A 14251-nucleotide genomic window follows, 5' to 3' on the forward strand; every position below is an offset into this window, starting at 1 on the left:
CTCGACTCTACAGCATATGAGAATTTTGATTCTTTCTATGGTTGTCATTTTCCAAAGCTTGTAGCAAAAGATCATATGGACTACTGGAAAGCTGTGGCTTCTCAAAAAGCTTTTGGGGCTCATTTTGTTTGGTATAACTATTAATATGCTGGGATCCCAAGACATCAAGTGTCTTCTCTTAGAGCAAAGGCTCTTAATCTGGAGTCCATGGATAGTCTGGGTAAGGGTTTCTCACAAACCATGAGAAAATACATGCAAAGATCAGTATTTATGATGAATATTTTTCTTGTAAGAGAGTCAATAACTGCATCAAACTCCAAAATTTACTATCTAAAAATGTTCAAGAAACAATGTCAGAGATTAAAAAGAGATCTTCATGGTACTCCCCCCCACTCCCCTTTCTCCTAGCTAGACATAACCAAGAAGTGTTGGCTGCCAGGACTTTTTAGCTTTCCTTGAATCAACTATTCTTTTCCAGATCACATTCCTTCCATGACCCTTGCATTAGTTGTTAAATCAGAATTCCTAAAAACAGATAGTTGTTCAAATTAAATGTGCATTTAATTGTAAATTATTTTTTAGCTTTCCAGATCCAATTACTGGTTGCAGTAAAAAAACAGAAAGCAAAAGCACAGTTAATGATGACCCTAAATCTCCTTTTGATGTTTCAAGCCTTGCATATACCTGAAGATGAAATCTGGAAGTTGTATCAAATTGTTTAATCCAGGAAGAACTCCTCAAGTCTTGATCTTCAGTCTTGACATGGTACCCTAAACAAAAGTTTTAATTAAATTATATCCACACAAACTTAATCATAACAAACAAAATTAACCTAATGTTTGAAACTGAAAGTACATTTAGATTGACGTTTTATTAAAAAATGAGTTTACTCATATACTTTTCACCAGGCTGCTTTCCCTCTCAAAAACAAAAGAGTCATCAGCTCACAACCTAACATGTTAATTCTTTCAATTCTCTCAAAGACTGTCTTTATATGACAGGTTTTGTGCCAGATGCTGGAAGATCCAGAGTCAAATTCTATGGCCATCTGTTATAGACGGAAAAACCAAATGCAATATACTCTCTCTAAAACGGGTATATTTTTCCATATAGAATAAAAGGCATATGTTTGCCTGAATCCTGCAGTATTTTCAAAGAAGCCTTCTTTTCAAGGAACCAAAGAAATGACAGGGAGAGAGAAAGGTGTGGACAAACCCAGATCTGAATTTGAGATGTTCCATTACTGGTGCATCTTTAATTATTTAACCTCTCTAAGCGTCAGTTTCCTCTTATACAATAAGCCAAGATCTTGAGATCAGACAGCCCTGGGTTCCAATTCTAACACCAGTGGGTAAGAACAGCTATGCAAGTACGGGCAAGTTCAATTAGCTTTATTAAGTCTTCTTGCCTCTACTTGTAAAAGTCTTATTACATACACCAAAATGCGGTTTCAAGAATTAAGTTAAATGGATGTCAGGTTGCTGGCACACAATTCACACAACTGGGAAGTGAACACAATTTCTACAACAGGCATTTAGTTTTAAGGTGGTACCACTAGTACCATCTTTTCCCCCACCCTCCTCAGACTTTCAGGCAACAAGATTTCCCCCAAAGGTACACAGAACAAAACACTACATGGCATCACTGGTACTGTCGCTGAGTCTTCGCTTTCCCAATATTTCTTTTTCAACTAAGAGAATGTCCTCACCCAGAAACAGATCAAAACTTGTTTTCCCTCCCACGAAAGAAAAGAGGGATTGATGGCTCAAGCCTAGCGGACCATGTAAGACACCTCATCCTACCTTCCATTCTGAATAGCTTATAAAAGAGCACTAACTGTCTTGCAAAAGCAGTGGTAAGATTATGCCAGTGAACACAATTCTCCAGCCACTAATTTACATTTTGACTTCTTATACTTGCATCTTATATTTGTCAACATTATATATTTTCTGGCCAATATGCTTAATACCATTTCCAACTAAAGATGTGCAATTTATAGTTCTTACTCATAATCTCTAACCTCAACTAGGATAATACAGCTATGAAGTTGGGGGTCATATGTGACTTTTTAGAGACTGATAATTTATGTTTCTTACCACAGTCCACTGGTTTATCACAGCGATACACCTGTCTAGCCTCATGGTTACTGCTGTGGCAGCCGCCAGGACCCTGGAGAGAGTCTTTTTCACCACTGCAGTCTGTGCTTTGTCTTTGCCTCTGTAAACATGTGGAATAGTGCAACCCAGCCATAGACAGCATGCCCTGAATAGCTTCTTCCTCTGTGCTCGTAGAGGTAGGACATTCCCTAAAGAGAAAGTAAGCAAAAGGACAAAGATTATTTCTTCTTTTGACATTTTTAGTGAAATATAAAATTAAAAAATGTTTTCATAGAGTTTATAATCACAATGTAATGAGACCACTAACCAGTAAGCCTACCTTTTAATTGGAATTTCACTTCTAGATGGCTTCTGGCCCTTCTGAAGGAAGTTCCTCATCACAGTAGAGTCCTCCTTGAAGTTTGATGTTATTTCTTGTTTTTTTTCATCACCTGAACTTTCAGACTCTTCAGTGGTAAAGTTATTTTTCTGAGATAATAAATAATTAAATGGAAGCAAATCTATATAAGAAATCTGAGTAAGTTTCTACTAACCAAAAACATTTTATCAGTCTAGGCAAAGTTAGAATCTTAATTATCATGGAATTATTTCTGTATTTCCTGTGACAAAGTTAAAATCTGTAGTAATTACAGTTCATAATTCCTTAGTTTAAAAAAAAAGGACAATATAGGTTTTCTTTAAAGTGAAATGAAATATAATCTACGAGAAATATGAGAAACCTAAGAATAGCACCCATCCATCCCCCCTTTCTAAAACCAGAGACAAAAGCTACATTTAACAAATGTAAACAGTCACAGGGTGTGTGTGTGTGTGTGTGTGTGTGTGTATACGTAATTGCTGTTACAGGGAAGACCTTGTGCCACAAAGGTCATGGAGACAGGCTTTGGGAAGAGCTGTCATTTCTTCCCCCTCTGCCGCTGCAGGTGAAAGAAAGTAGATATTCATCTTTCCATTAGATAATGCACAAGTCACAAGGGTTTGGGCATACCAGTGCAGTGCAATCAGGTCCAGAGTCTTCTGAATCAGAAATATCAGAATATTCTGATGATCGATTCCTGAGTTCTGATTTCACACTTGTAAAAAACCCTGCGAGCAGGAAGAGAGTAAGAGAGACAGTCCGTGGAGGCTTACAAACAGAATGGCACCTGAGTCAGACCAGTTTCCACACAGGCCTCGCCTGCCCCGGCTCCACCCTCCTGCACTGCTTTCATCTTCTTCCTTTCCTTCTTCCTCCAAACACTTTCTCCCTAATTGATCAAGATACAGACTGAAATGTACTCTTAAAATGTTTGTGGCATTTACTGAGCATGATGATACATTCCTCATTTGCGTGGAAATTTTCTCTTTCCAGAAAAAAAGACCTCCAACGCTAAAATTGGCTACAAGATGCTTTTCCCTTTCTCTTTTGCATTGTTTCTCTCAACAGAAAACAAAAAGATAATTCTCTTAAACTTATAAAGCACTCAAGAAGATGGTGAATTCAACAAACTTAAAAACTAAGATTTACCACTGCCCTTCTCTCTCATGTGGCCCTGCCAAGTAACAACTGTTCAATAATTCCATCGATTAGCTGCCTTTCCCTGGCATGTGAACACTTGCAGAGTCACCAACTACAGCAACACCAAATTTATTTAGAATTAGCAAGAATGGAAGTATTCAACATGGATGAAATGTTCATTTTTCTTGTCAATCTATCAAATTATTTAAGTACTTTTTAAAATAGAAGGGTATATGGAGGCCCTGAAAAATGCTAAGAAATTAAGACTTCACTCAAAGAAGAATAATCTGAAGGAAGAGGAGGTGTTATTTTTTGTCACATGGATGATAGCCAATTACTAACCAAGTAGAGGTCTTCCTGTCAACAGGCAACCAAACAGAACAACACATGGATTACTCGTAGCTTCAGAGAGCTAATTCTGTATGTCTCCTAATTCTGACAACCATATATACATGTTAGCTAAAATTATATAAGAAACTGTATTAAACTTGTGACTATTTTAGTATTTGGAGTAGAGGCCCATAAAATGCATAGGCTTTCATGTGACTCTTGTAAAAATCTGTCACCCAACTGACTAGCACATACCCTCCCTTGCACTAAAAACGTCTTCCATGGTCACTACACCTCACTTGGCATTTGCATTCACATTTCCCTGACGGATAAACTACTCAGAAATACTTCAGATTTCTCTAGAGTATTAGGGACATGACAATTTTCAATCCTACTACAAACTTAAAATTTTTAAATTAGCAAGTGACTTTACATATTATCACATAGGTAATAAGTAGACCTTTTAAACAACCATTAAAACAAACATACTGGGGGCACCTGAGTGGCTCAGTCAGTTAAGCATCTGCCTTCAGCTCAGGTTATGATCCCGGGGTCCTGGGACAGAGCCCCGCATCGGGATCCCTGCTCAGAGGAGTCTGTTTCTCCCCTCTGCCCCTCACCCTGCTCATGTTCTCTCTCTCGCTCTCAAATAAATAAATAAAATCTTTTAAAAAAATAAAACATACTGTTAAGTGGTTTTTGAGACTCTTCATTCTCCACTCCCTCTATTCCTGAACTCTCTTCCATCTTCATTTTCGCCTTCTTTGTCCTTCTCTTGTCCTCCTCATTTTCACTATCTGCTGTATAAAGACTTGGATCTGCGAAGGGGTGTCTCTCATCTCTGCACATAGAGGAGAAAAGAATCAAGTCACAAAACAGTCTGACACTGCAGCCACATAGTATATCCTCCCCCTTCATCTCCAGTTGGAGTGGAGAACTGAGACACTTTCCCCATATCTGAGTCAGATGTGCACTAGTGGGTACAGGGACTAAACGAACAGAGGGAATCCACTGAAAACTCATCTGTGTGACGCTCTGATCTACTTGACGTACTTAATGATCCTTCCATTTGTCAGCAGTAACCGTAGATCATTGTCTTTTGCCCTCCATTCTGGTACTGTGGAAGATGGCTGGAGATGTTTGTTAAATTTTCCATTCAGTTTAGAGCTCAAGATGTCCTTAAAGTATAAAAACAGAACTTAACTTAATGTCTGCCCTCGGATATACCTGCCTGACCAAAGGAACACAATACACCACCACCTTCCGCCTCGGCCCTACATCCCAACCGTGCAGTGTGCAGCACTAACACTAACTGGTTCCTAAAACCAAAGCATGAATACATATGGTTCATCTTCCTGTAGGGCCACTAACAATAAAACACATTCTATAAAGCAGAATGTAAAATTTACATAAAGTGAATGCAAAGACATTTCACTCTTGCAGAAAGCTCAAAAACTGGAGAAGCAGTGCCTTCATGTGTTTTAATTATCTTTTCCTTGCTCCTAGGGGCACTAGTTGCTGGGTCCTGCCCAGTCATCCTATCCTTGATCTAATCCCCAGTTTCCCAGGGAGGCACTGTCAGCAACTTACAGATCACCACCCTGCTATCGCTGGGGACAAAGGCCACCATGGGGCATAAAAGTGCAACGACAGCGGTTTTTTAATAAAGAGTATTTTCTTTTTGTGGTAATTTTTTTCTTTCATAATAAATAGAAACTTTCATAACAAGCTAAATCTTCTCCCAGATGGCTATGGGTTAAAGAGGTTCAGAACAACAAAAGCTTAAAACAGTATCAATACAATTATATAAAATGTAAAATGTTTAAGTTATAATTTCTAAAGAACTTCTTCAAATCTTTTAATTCAGAAATAGTTCTATCTTATTCATTTTAAATTATTCCTGTTCTTAAGATGTAAAATGATGGATGACTCACCATAAACTCACTACCATGTTTTACAAAGGCCCCCCCTCCCTCTTGTCCATTAAGCCAGCATTTCCCAAACTTGAACGTGTTTATTCCAACAGTGTCCTGGTCCAATAGTTTCTCATGCTGGTACTGCTGGGTCGGGAGTAGGCTTTCTGCACTTGCTCTTCACTCTGTTTCCTCAAATCTTTGTATCCACTTGACTTCTTCCAGTATTTGTCAGCTCAAATCTGAGAGGTTCTCTGATGAGGGTAGGCGGGGAGCTAAAGTAGCCATCCACACCCCAGCCCTTTTTTTTAAACTCTCCCTATACTCTTCCAGCTTCCTTCATAGTATTTATTACCTGAAATTATATTATTTTAGTATATATCTCGTCTCCCATTCTTCCAACTTGAGCTAGGATGGAAGCTACACAATGCAGAGACCAGTTTTGCTCACTCTGGTATCTTCCCCAGAGCCTAGAAGAGCATAGGGTATTTGGTAAACACTCAATAAACATGTCCACCAAAAAAAATGAGATCTACTCAGCCTACTACACTGATGCCTAGAAAGCTGAAACACATTCCCTGTCACGGACATCAGTACTTTTGGCCCCTACAATACGAGGCACAAAGATTAGAAAACAAACATCACCAGACTATTCTTTTTATTATCCCTTTAAAGAACTTTCAGGAACAGCCAACTCCTTTTCTGTAATCATGAAACATAATACTTGCCTCTTCCCATGGACACATCTCTAACCTTCTGAGGACCTCCCTTGTATGGAGCTCTAGAATGTCTAAGTTAGAAGGAGTTCGGACATTATGATCTCGAAGTTTCCTCATCTTTCTTCGGGAATGGTACGGGGAAGTTGCTTCATTTGAGGATCGTGAAACTGGACACACAGTAGGAATTCCCTGAGATTTAACTGGTTTGCCATTTTCCTCCTTTAAGAATTAAATTCAGAGTGTTTTTATGACAAGGCCACATATATATCTGACTAAATAAGCAGCCATAAAAATATTTCAAAACAAAAACCATATAAATAACAAAGACCAAATTGTAACACTCATAAGATTCAACATAAGCTTTACTGAGACCTTTAATCCCTTCTCTCCCCCACAAAATATACTGTGCACTTATTTCTTCTTTGATCTTAAATATCATTGTAAAAGCTGGGTAGTGTTCCACTATACAGATAGAGCATAATTTACTGACCTAATACTGATAGTTATTAGAGGCTGCTTCCAGTTCTTTCCTATGATGAAGATTCTTTCACATATATATTTGCATAAATCAGTAACTGCTTTTTAAATCAAAGTCACCAGTCTATGCAGTTTTAAAAATTAACTCTATAAATGTATCACGAAAGGCAGCAGTCTACTCTCCCCCATCCCTGATTCCCATTCTCCAGGAGCAACTACTTGAAGGTTCTTTTTATTGTTGTGATATATACATAATTTTATGGCACGTACATAACTTACCATTTTAACATTTTTAAGTGTACAGTACAGTGGCATTAAGGACATTTCACACTATTGTGCAACCACATACCACCATCCACCTTTAGAAATCTGTAATCTTCCTAAACTTAAACTCTGTGCCCATTACCCAGTAACTCCCATTCCTCCTTAACCACCAGCCCCTGGCAACCACCTTCTACTTTCTCTATGCATTTAACTCTTCTAGGAGCTTAATATAAGGGGAACCACACAATAGTTGTACCTTTGTGACTGGCTTATTTCACTTAACACAGTATCTTAAAGTTTCATCCATGTTGTAGTATAGGTCAGAATTTCCTTTCTTCAGGCTGAATAATATTCCATTGTACATATATTATGTGTGTACTACTTTTTGTTCACTCATTCCTCCATTATGGACAATTAGGCTGCCTCCACCTTTTGGCTGCTGTAAATGCTGCTGCTATGAACACCTGTGAAAACCCTACTTTCAGTCCCGTTGGGTATATTCACAGCACTTGCAACTCTTGTAGCTGTTTTTGTTGGTGGTGTTATTTGTTCAGTTATTTGCCTCTAAATTTCTAATAAAATGTTTTAACTGTTATTTCTTGGTTTTCAGTTTTATTTTATTTTTTAAGATTTTATTTTTTAAGTAATGTCTGTACCCAATGTGGGGTTCAAACCCACAACCCTCAGATCAGGAGTCTCATGCTCTACTGACTGAGCCTGCCAAGCACCCTTTCAGCTTTAGAGGTTACTGATTTCCTACTATGCAAGATGAAGTCTCAATCTTTTCACACTTTTCCTAAGTGTACACATACTTCCTGTCCTTCAGTAAATTGAACTCAGTAAAAACTATTTATAATCCAGTGCCACGTAATGTATTACTGTATTTCCTGTCTTTTATACTTTGATTTTCCCTTAAATTTATAATTGACTCACTCTCTATCTGCTTTGTTTCTATGTATTTATCACTAGTTGATCCCAAATTCTCCACTGGAAGAATGCAAACATTCAAACACATTAGGTAATCTACCAATTTTATACTTTTCTTTGGAGACATCCCTTCGGGGCAGGAATGCCAGCTGAAGTACAAGATGCCCAGCTAAATCTGAATTTCAGATAAACAACAAATATGGAGCCCTTCATTCGCCTGTTCTATCCTGGACTGGACTTCTAATTTCCAAGAACCCCTTTTCTTTCTGGGCCTGCACAGGTCATCAAAAACCTTTCTTGCCCTGCTTTCACTCTACCATTTAAAAATGCAACCTCCACCACCATCTCTGGCTGTCACTCCCCATCTTTTCCTCCTTCTGTATTGTTCTTCATAGCACTTGTCAATTACAGACACATTAAAATATTTATGGCTAGCCTCTTCCTTCTCAGCTCCATGAGGGCGGGGCCTTTGTTTTCTTCACTGCTCTCTGCCCACCTGGGTAATCCAGATTTGTTGCAAGAATTTCAGAGCTTTTTTTTCTAGTTCATTTCCTCTCTTTTGGAATAGCACTCCAAGAGTTTCTTGAGAAGGAGTACATGGGAAGTAAATTTTTTGAGATGTTGCCTCTTTCATATTTTAAGATTTTATTTATTTACTTGAGACAGGGAGCACAAACAGATGGGAAGGGCTGTGGGAGAGGGAGAAGCAGACTCCCACTGAGCAGGGAGCCCAATTTGGGGCTCCATCCCAGGACCCTGAGATCATGACCTGAGCTGAAGGCAGCCTCTTTTTTATTTATTTATTTTTATTTATTTATTTATTTTTAATTTATTTGTGATAGTCACAGAGAGAGAGAGAGAATGAGGCAGAGACACAGGCAGAGGGAGAAGCAGGCTCCATGCACCGGGAGCCCGACGTGGGATTCGATCCCGGGTCTCCAGGATCGCGCCCTGGGCCAAAGGCAGGCACCAAACCGCTGCGCCACCCAGGGATCCCATGAAGGCAGCCTCTTAACCAACTGGACCACCCAGGCACCCCCACCCCCGACATCTGTATTTCACCATATTTAATTTATAGGTGGCTAAATATAAACTTTTGTAAGCTGATATCCCTCCTACTACTCTCTTCCCCCAGAATGTTAAAGACTTTGCTTTAGTGTCTTCTAGTTTACAATGTCATTGTTAAGAAATCTAGTATTATTCTGATTCCTGATGCTCTGTATACCACTCATGCTTGCATAATGCCTTTTAGGATATATTCTATTACATGTATTCTAAAATGTAACCACTATGTACCTGGGCATAGGTCTTTTCTCACCCACAGTACTCGGCATTCTATAGGGTTCTCCATCTGGGAAGATGTGCCCTTGAATTCTAAAACATTTTCTTTATTCCTCTGATAATCTTCTCTTTGTTTTCTATGTTATCTCTTTCTGGACCTCCTATTATTTTCATAGTGACTATGTAAAATGACCTTTGAATTTTTCTGTCCTATCTTGGTCTTTTTTTTTTTTAAACTTTATGGGAGAGTTTCCCAATTTTATATTCCAACGATTTTACGAAATACTGTTTCTATTATACTTCTAATTTCTAAGAACCCCTTTTCCTTCTTTTTTCAATGTTCCTTTGTTATAGCTGCCTTTTCTTTTTTCATGGAGGCAATATTTATGTACTCTTTTCTCTTGATAACAATTATATTTGGGTTTTAGTCTAAAGAACTTATTTATTTCCTTCAAATATTTTCCTTCTTTATTTTCGGTCTTTGTCTTCAAAATTCTTCTTGGCTTTCCATGCATTTTATTTTTTTAAAGATTTATTCATTTATTTATGATAGAGAGAGAGAGGGAGAGAGAGAGAGAGAGGCAGAGACACAGGCAGAGGGAGAAGCAGGCTCCATGCAGGGAACCTGACATGGGATTCAATCCCAGGTCCCGAGGATCATGCCCTGGGCCGAAGGCGGCACTAAATCGCTGAGCCACTTGGGCTGCCCTCTCCATACATTTTATTTTTATTTTTATTTTTTAAAGACTTTATTTATTTATTCATAGAGACACAGAGAGAAAGAGAGGCAGACACACAGGCAGAGGGAGAAGCAGGCTCTATGGCGCTAAACCGCTGAGCCATCCGGGCTGCACTCTCCATGCATTTTAAAAGAAAAAGCATTAAAAAGCTAAATGGTTCGTTTCCCAGAACTAGGGGTGGTAGAAGGGGAGGAGGGCGGGGGGTGGGAGTGAATGGGTGACGGGCACTGGGTGTTATTCTGTATGTTAGTAAATTGAACACCAATAAAAAATAAATTAAAAAAAAAAAAAAAAAAAGCTAAATGGTGTCAAGATACAGTAGTACTAGATAAACATATGGGAGGAAAATAATGCCTGAAATTTACCTTATGCTACACACAGAAATTCAAGATTAGCTATTTATCCAAATGTAAAAGTTTACAGGAAGAAACAAAACAAAAAAAGTACCTTCAACCCCTGGGGTGGGCAAAGGTTTCTTAGGGAGGTCACTAAAAAATACTAACTATAAGCAAGAAAACTAATTTACAAATTGGACTTCTTCAAAATTAAATATTTCTGCTCATAAAAAGACACCATTAAGATAATGAAAAGGCAAGCCATAGACTGAGTAAATATTCACTATATTCATCATATATGAATGCATGCGTGCATACCAAACAACAAAGAACTTGTGTCCAAGATACATAATGAACTCCTACAAATCAATAAAAACAACATAATTTCTTAAACGGGCAAAAATTTCAAACTGGTACCTCATAAGAAAAGATATACAAATAGCCACACACAAGAAAAGGTGCTCAACATCATTAGTCTTCCGGAAAAAGCAAATTAACAATACAATGAAATAGTATTTCATACTCTCTAGAAAAGCAAAAATTAAAAGACAGAAAACACCAAACACAAGCAAGAATACACGACGACTACAATTCCTACAAAGTACTGCTGACGGTGGCACAACCACTTCGGAAAATAGATTCTTACAGAGTGGAAATTCAGTTACCATATGACTTGAAAACTCTATTCCAAAGGTACTTATTATCCCCTAAAAATGAAACCCCATGTTTACCACAAGACATAGGCTGTTTATAACAGTTTTATTCATACCAGCCACATCTGTATATATGACCCAAATATCCATCAACCGAAGAATGGAAAACACACTCATGGTAATTCATTCAATGGAATACCATTCAGCAACAACAACAACAAAAAAGAACTACTGGCAGATGCAACAACATGGATGAATCTCAAAAGCATTATGTTCAAAGAAGCCAGACACAAAAATAGGATATACTATAAGACTGCCTTTATTTGAAATTCAAAAACAGGCAAACTAATCTATGATGAGAGCCACTGAGGTCTGAATGGTGGTAGCTCACGGTAGTAAGACTGATTAGAAGGGGGAGAAAAGACTTTCTGGGTGACAAGAGTGATTTATAGGTCTCAACTGCACTATTGGTTACACAGTTTTTGTCAAAACTCAAATTGTCCTTTTATGATCTCTGCATTTCACTGAATGTAAAAAGAAAAAAGCTAATGGGGAGCTCTGTGTGAATAGGGCTTTGCAACTGGTGGGTTTCACTGTAGGAAGCTGCCTGCATTGTTCCATCAGAAGGGTACAGTCACTATGAGTAGATCTTCTATACTGGGAGGTATAGGCCAGGTGCCAGTGTTTGGAGAGTCAAGTGGAAAAAGAATCATTCACTATGTAGACTGTCACTTAACCCTCTTGTTTTCAGTATGGTACTTGTTTTGATGTCTCTCAGCTGGGTTCAGTGTCTCAAAGTCCAATCTCAAGTTCAACCTCTCAAACACCTAAACATCAAATTTTCTGCATGTGTTAAGATAGGGATTTGGAGACCAATTCATTTCTTAAACAGAACTGTTATCAATCCTGTTCTCAATCCGACCTCTCCTCTTATATTCAGAGGGTCCTAGCATCCCTAATTCCTGAGCTTTTTGTATGTTCTCCTGTATAAGAAAGACCTACCTCTGGGCCTCTCTCTGCATGCCAAGTTGGTGACCATTTGTACATTTGCCTTCCAGCTTCCAAAACTGTGCTAGGCTTCATCTGTGTTATTCTGTTTTCAGGAATATCTTTTTTATTCTTTTACTATCATTTTAGTTCCAAGAGGTGAGAGCAGTAAGCAGGTATGGTCAATCTACCAAATATTTTTTTTAAAGATTTGTATTTATTTATTTATTTATTTGAGAGAGAGAGAGACAGAGACAGAGACAGAGACAGAGGGAGAAGCAGGTTCCATGCAGGGAGCCTGACGTGGGACTCGATCCCGGGACTCCAGGACCACGCCCTGGGCCAAAGGCAGGTGCTAAACCGCTGAGCCACCCAGGGATCCCCCAATCTACCAAATTTAATTAGAATCTTATTTTATTAATGGGAAAATGCCCAATTAAAGGATATGCCATTTAGAAAGCACAAACTAATATATACCTGCTAATCAGCAGGACAAGAATATAGAATTTTATCTCTGCCAATTAGATAAAGGATCATATGAAATCAGAAATCATCTGGCAGAATGTGGCTGAATACTTTTTCATACACTGAGAACATTTTCATATTTTTATATGTTTGGCATTTCTACTTCTTCTTTAATGATATACCTGTTTATTTTCTTTGCACATTTTTCTACAGCCATTTTGCTGCCTTCTGTACTGTCAACCCTCCAATTTAAAAAAAACAACAACAATACTTTGTTGGCTATTTTTGCTCAATTATTCTTACAGGTATATCTTACCATTTTCAATTTAAATATTAACTTGGAATTAACATATTTCAGAAATGACATTTATTTAACTATTGTTTCATTTCCCTTAGTAAAGATTTATAGCTTTTTTCATATAGTTCCAGACCTTTCTTATTGAGTATATTCTTAGTTTTGGTTATCACATATGAGATTTATATATTTAAACATATATTTAAGATTATATCTGTGACTTTTGATTTAAAAATAAAATCTACTCATATGGGGGATCCCTGGGTGGCTCAGCGGTTTAGAGCCTGCCTTTGGCCCAGGGCGTGATCTTGGAGTCCCGGGATCAAGTCCCACAACAGGCTCCCTGCATGGGACCTGCTTCTCCCTCTGCCTGTGTCTCTGCCTCTCTCTCTCTCCCTCTCTCTCTGTGTCTCTCCATGAATAAATAAATACAATCTTTTGAAAAATAAAAATAAATAAAAATCTACTTCTATGCAATTACTACCACTCTTTAAAATTAGGAACTATTAAAAAAAATAGGAACTATTTTTCTACCGTATCTTAACACATTGAGGATTATATAAAATATTCTATCCAAGAACATTAAACACAGCATTTCATTATTTCTTTGATGTACACCTCTATCTATTCTCTAAACACAGCCCTTATCTAAACTATGAAACTACCAGTTAGCCTCCACTCTTCCACTTAATTTCCTTTCAGTTCAAGCTAGACACTAACAGAAGCACCTTCCTGAAGAATTACTTTAATTAAAATCCTTTCTTTAATACCCAGAATAGTTCCTAATTAATAAATTAAAACACCTAAATCTCAGATTTTATGCGATTTTGTCAAAGGGCATTTACCCAACCCAAAGGGCATTACCCAAGTTGTTCTACTACTTCAGTCAAGGGGGTCTCCTTGCCTCACACCACTAAGAGCATCCCTCTTTTAATTTTTTTTAGCATTCCATCTTTCCAAACACCCTTCACCTGGCTCTACTCACCCACCACCTCACATTTTCTCTCCCCCTCTAATTACTTAACAGGTATTCATCTCTGCAGAGCAGAAATAAATGGGATCTGCAATTTTGTGTATGCTGTGTTTCTTATTCTTGGAGTAAGCTGAAGAAATAAGTAACTAGTAACTGCTTCCTTATTACTTCATTAGGATACAATACTCTAAATTTCTCCATAGTACTTTGGAAGCTTGAAAACCTAAGGCTCCTTCCAAGACGCAGCTCACTCTATATCATCTTAGTAAGGGCTAAG

The 14251-nt window shown here is 38.0% G+C and overlaps 1 protein-coding gene across 1 annotated transcript in view; it reads right to left on the bottom strand.

Moving 5' to 3' along the window:
- The window catches only part of KDM7A (lysine demethylase 7A), an 81639-nt gene that overhangs the window by 9588 nt on the left and 57800 nt on the right, over nucleotides 1-14251 (bottom strand). Inside the window, exons 12-18 of the mRNA XM_077850137.1 lie at nucleotides 6587-6796; nucleotides 4999-5123; nucleotides 4632-4786; nucleotides 3106-3203; nucleotides 2437-2585; nucleotides 2097-2305; nucleotides 685-770 (exon numbers count right to left, since the gene is read on the bottom strand). Of these exons, the coding sequence (XP_077706263.1) occupies nucleotides 685-770; nucleotides 2097-2305; nucleotides 2437-2585; nucleotides 3106-3203; nucleotides 4632-4786; nucleotides 4999-5123; nucleotides 6587-6796 (1032 nt within the window). The remainder of the gene's footprint in view (nucleotides 1-684; nucleotides 771-2096; nucleotides 2306-2436; nucleotides 2586-3105; nucleotides 3204-4631; nucleotides 4787-4998; nucleotides 5124-6586; nucleotides 6797-14251) is intronic.

This window comes from Canis aureus, chromosome 15 (genome assembly GCF_053574225.1).
Source record: "Canis aureus isolate CA01 chromosome 15, VMU_Caureus_v.1.0, whole genome shotgun sequence".
Classification (NCBI taxonomy): domain Eukaryota; kingdom Metazoa; phylum Chordata; class Mammalia; order Carnivora; family Canidae; genus Canis; species Canis aureus.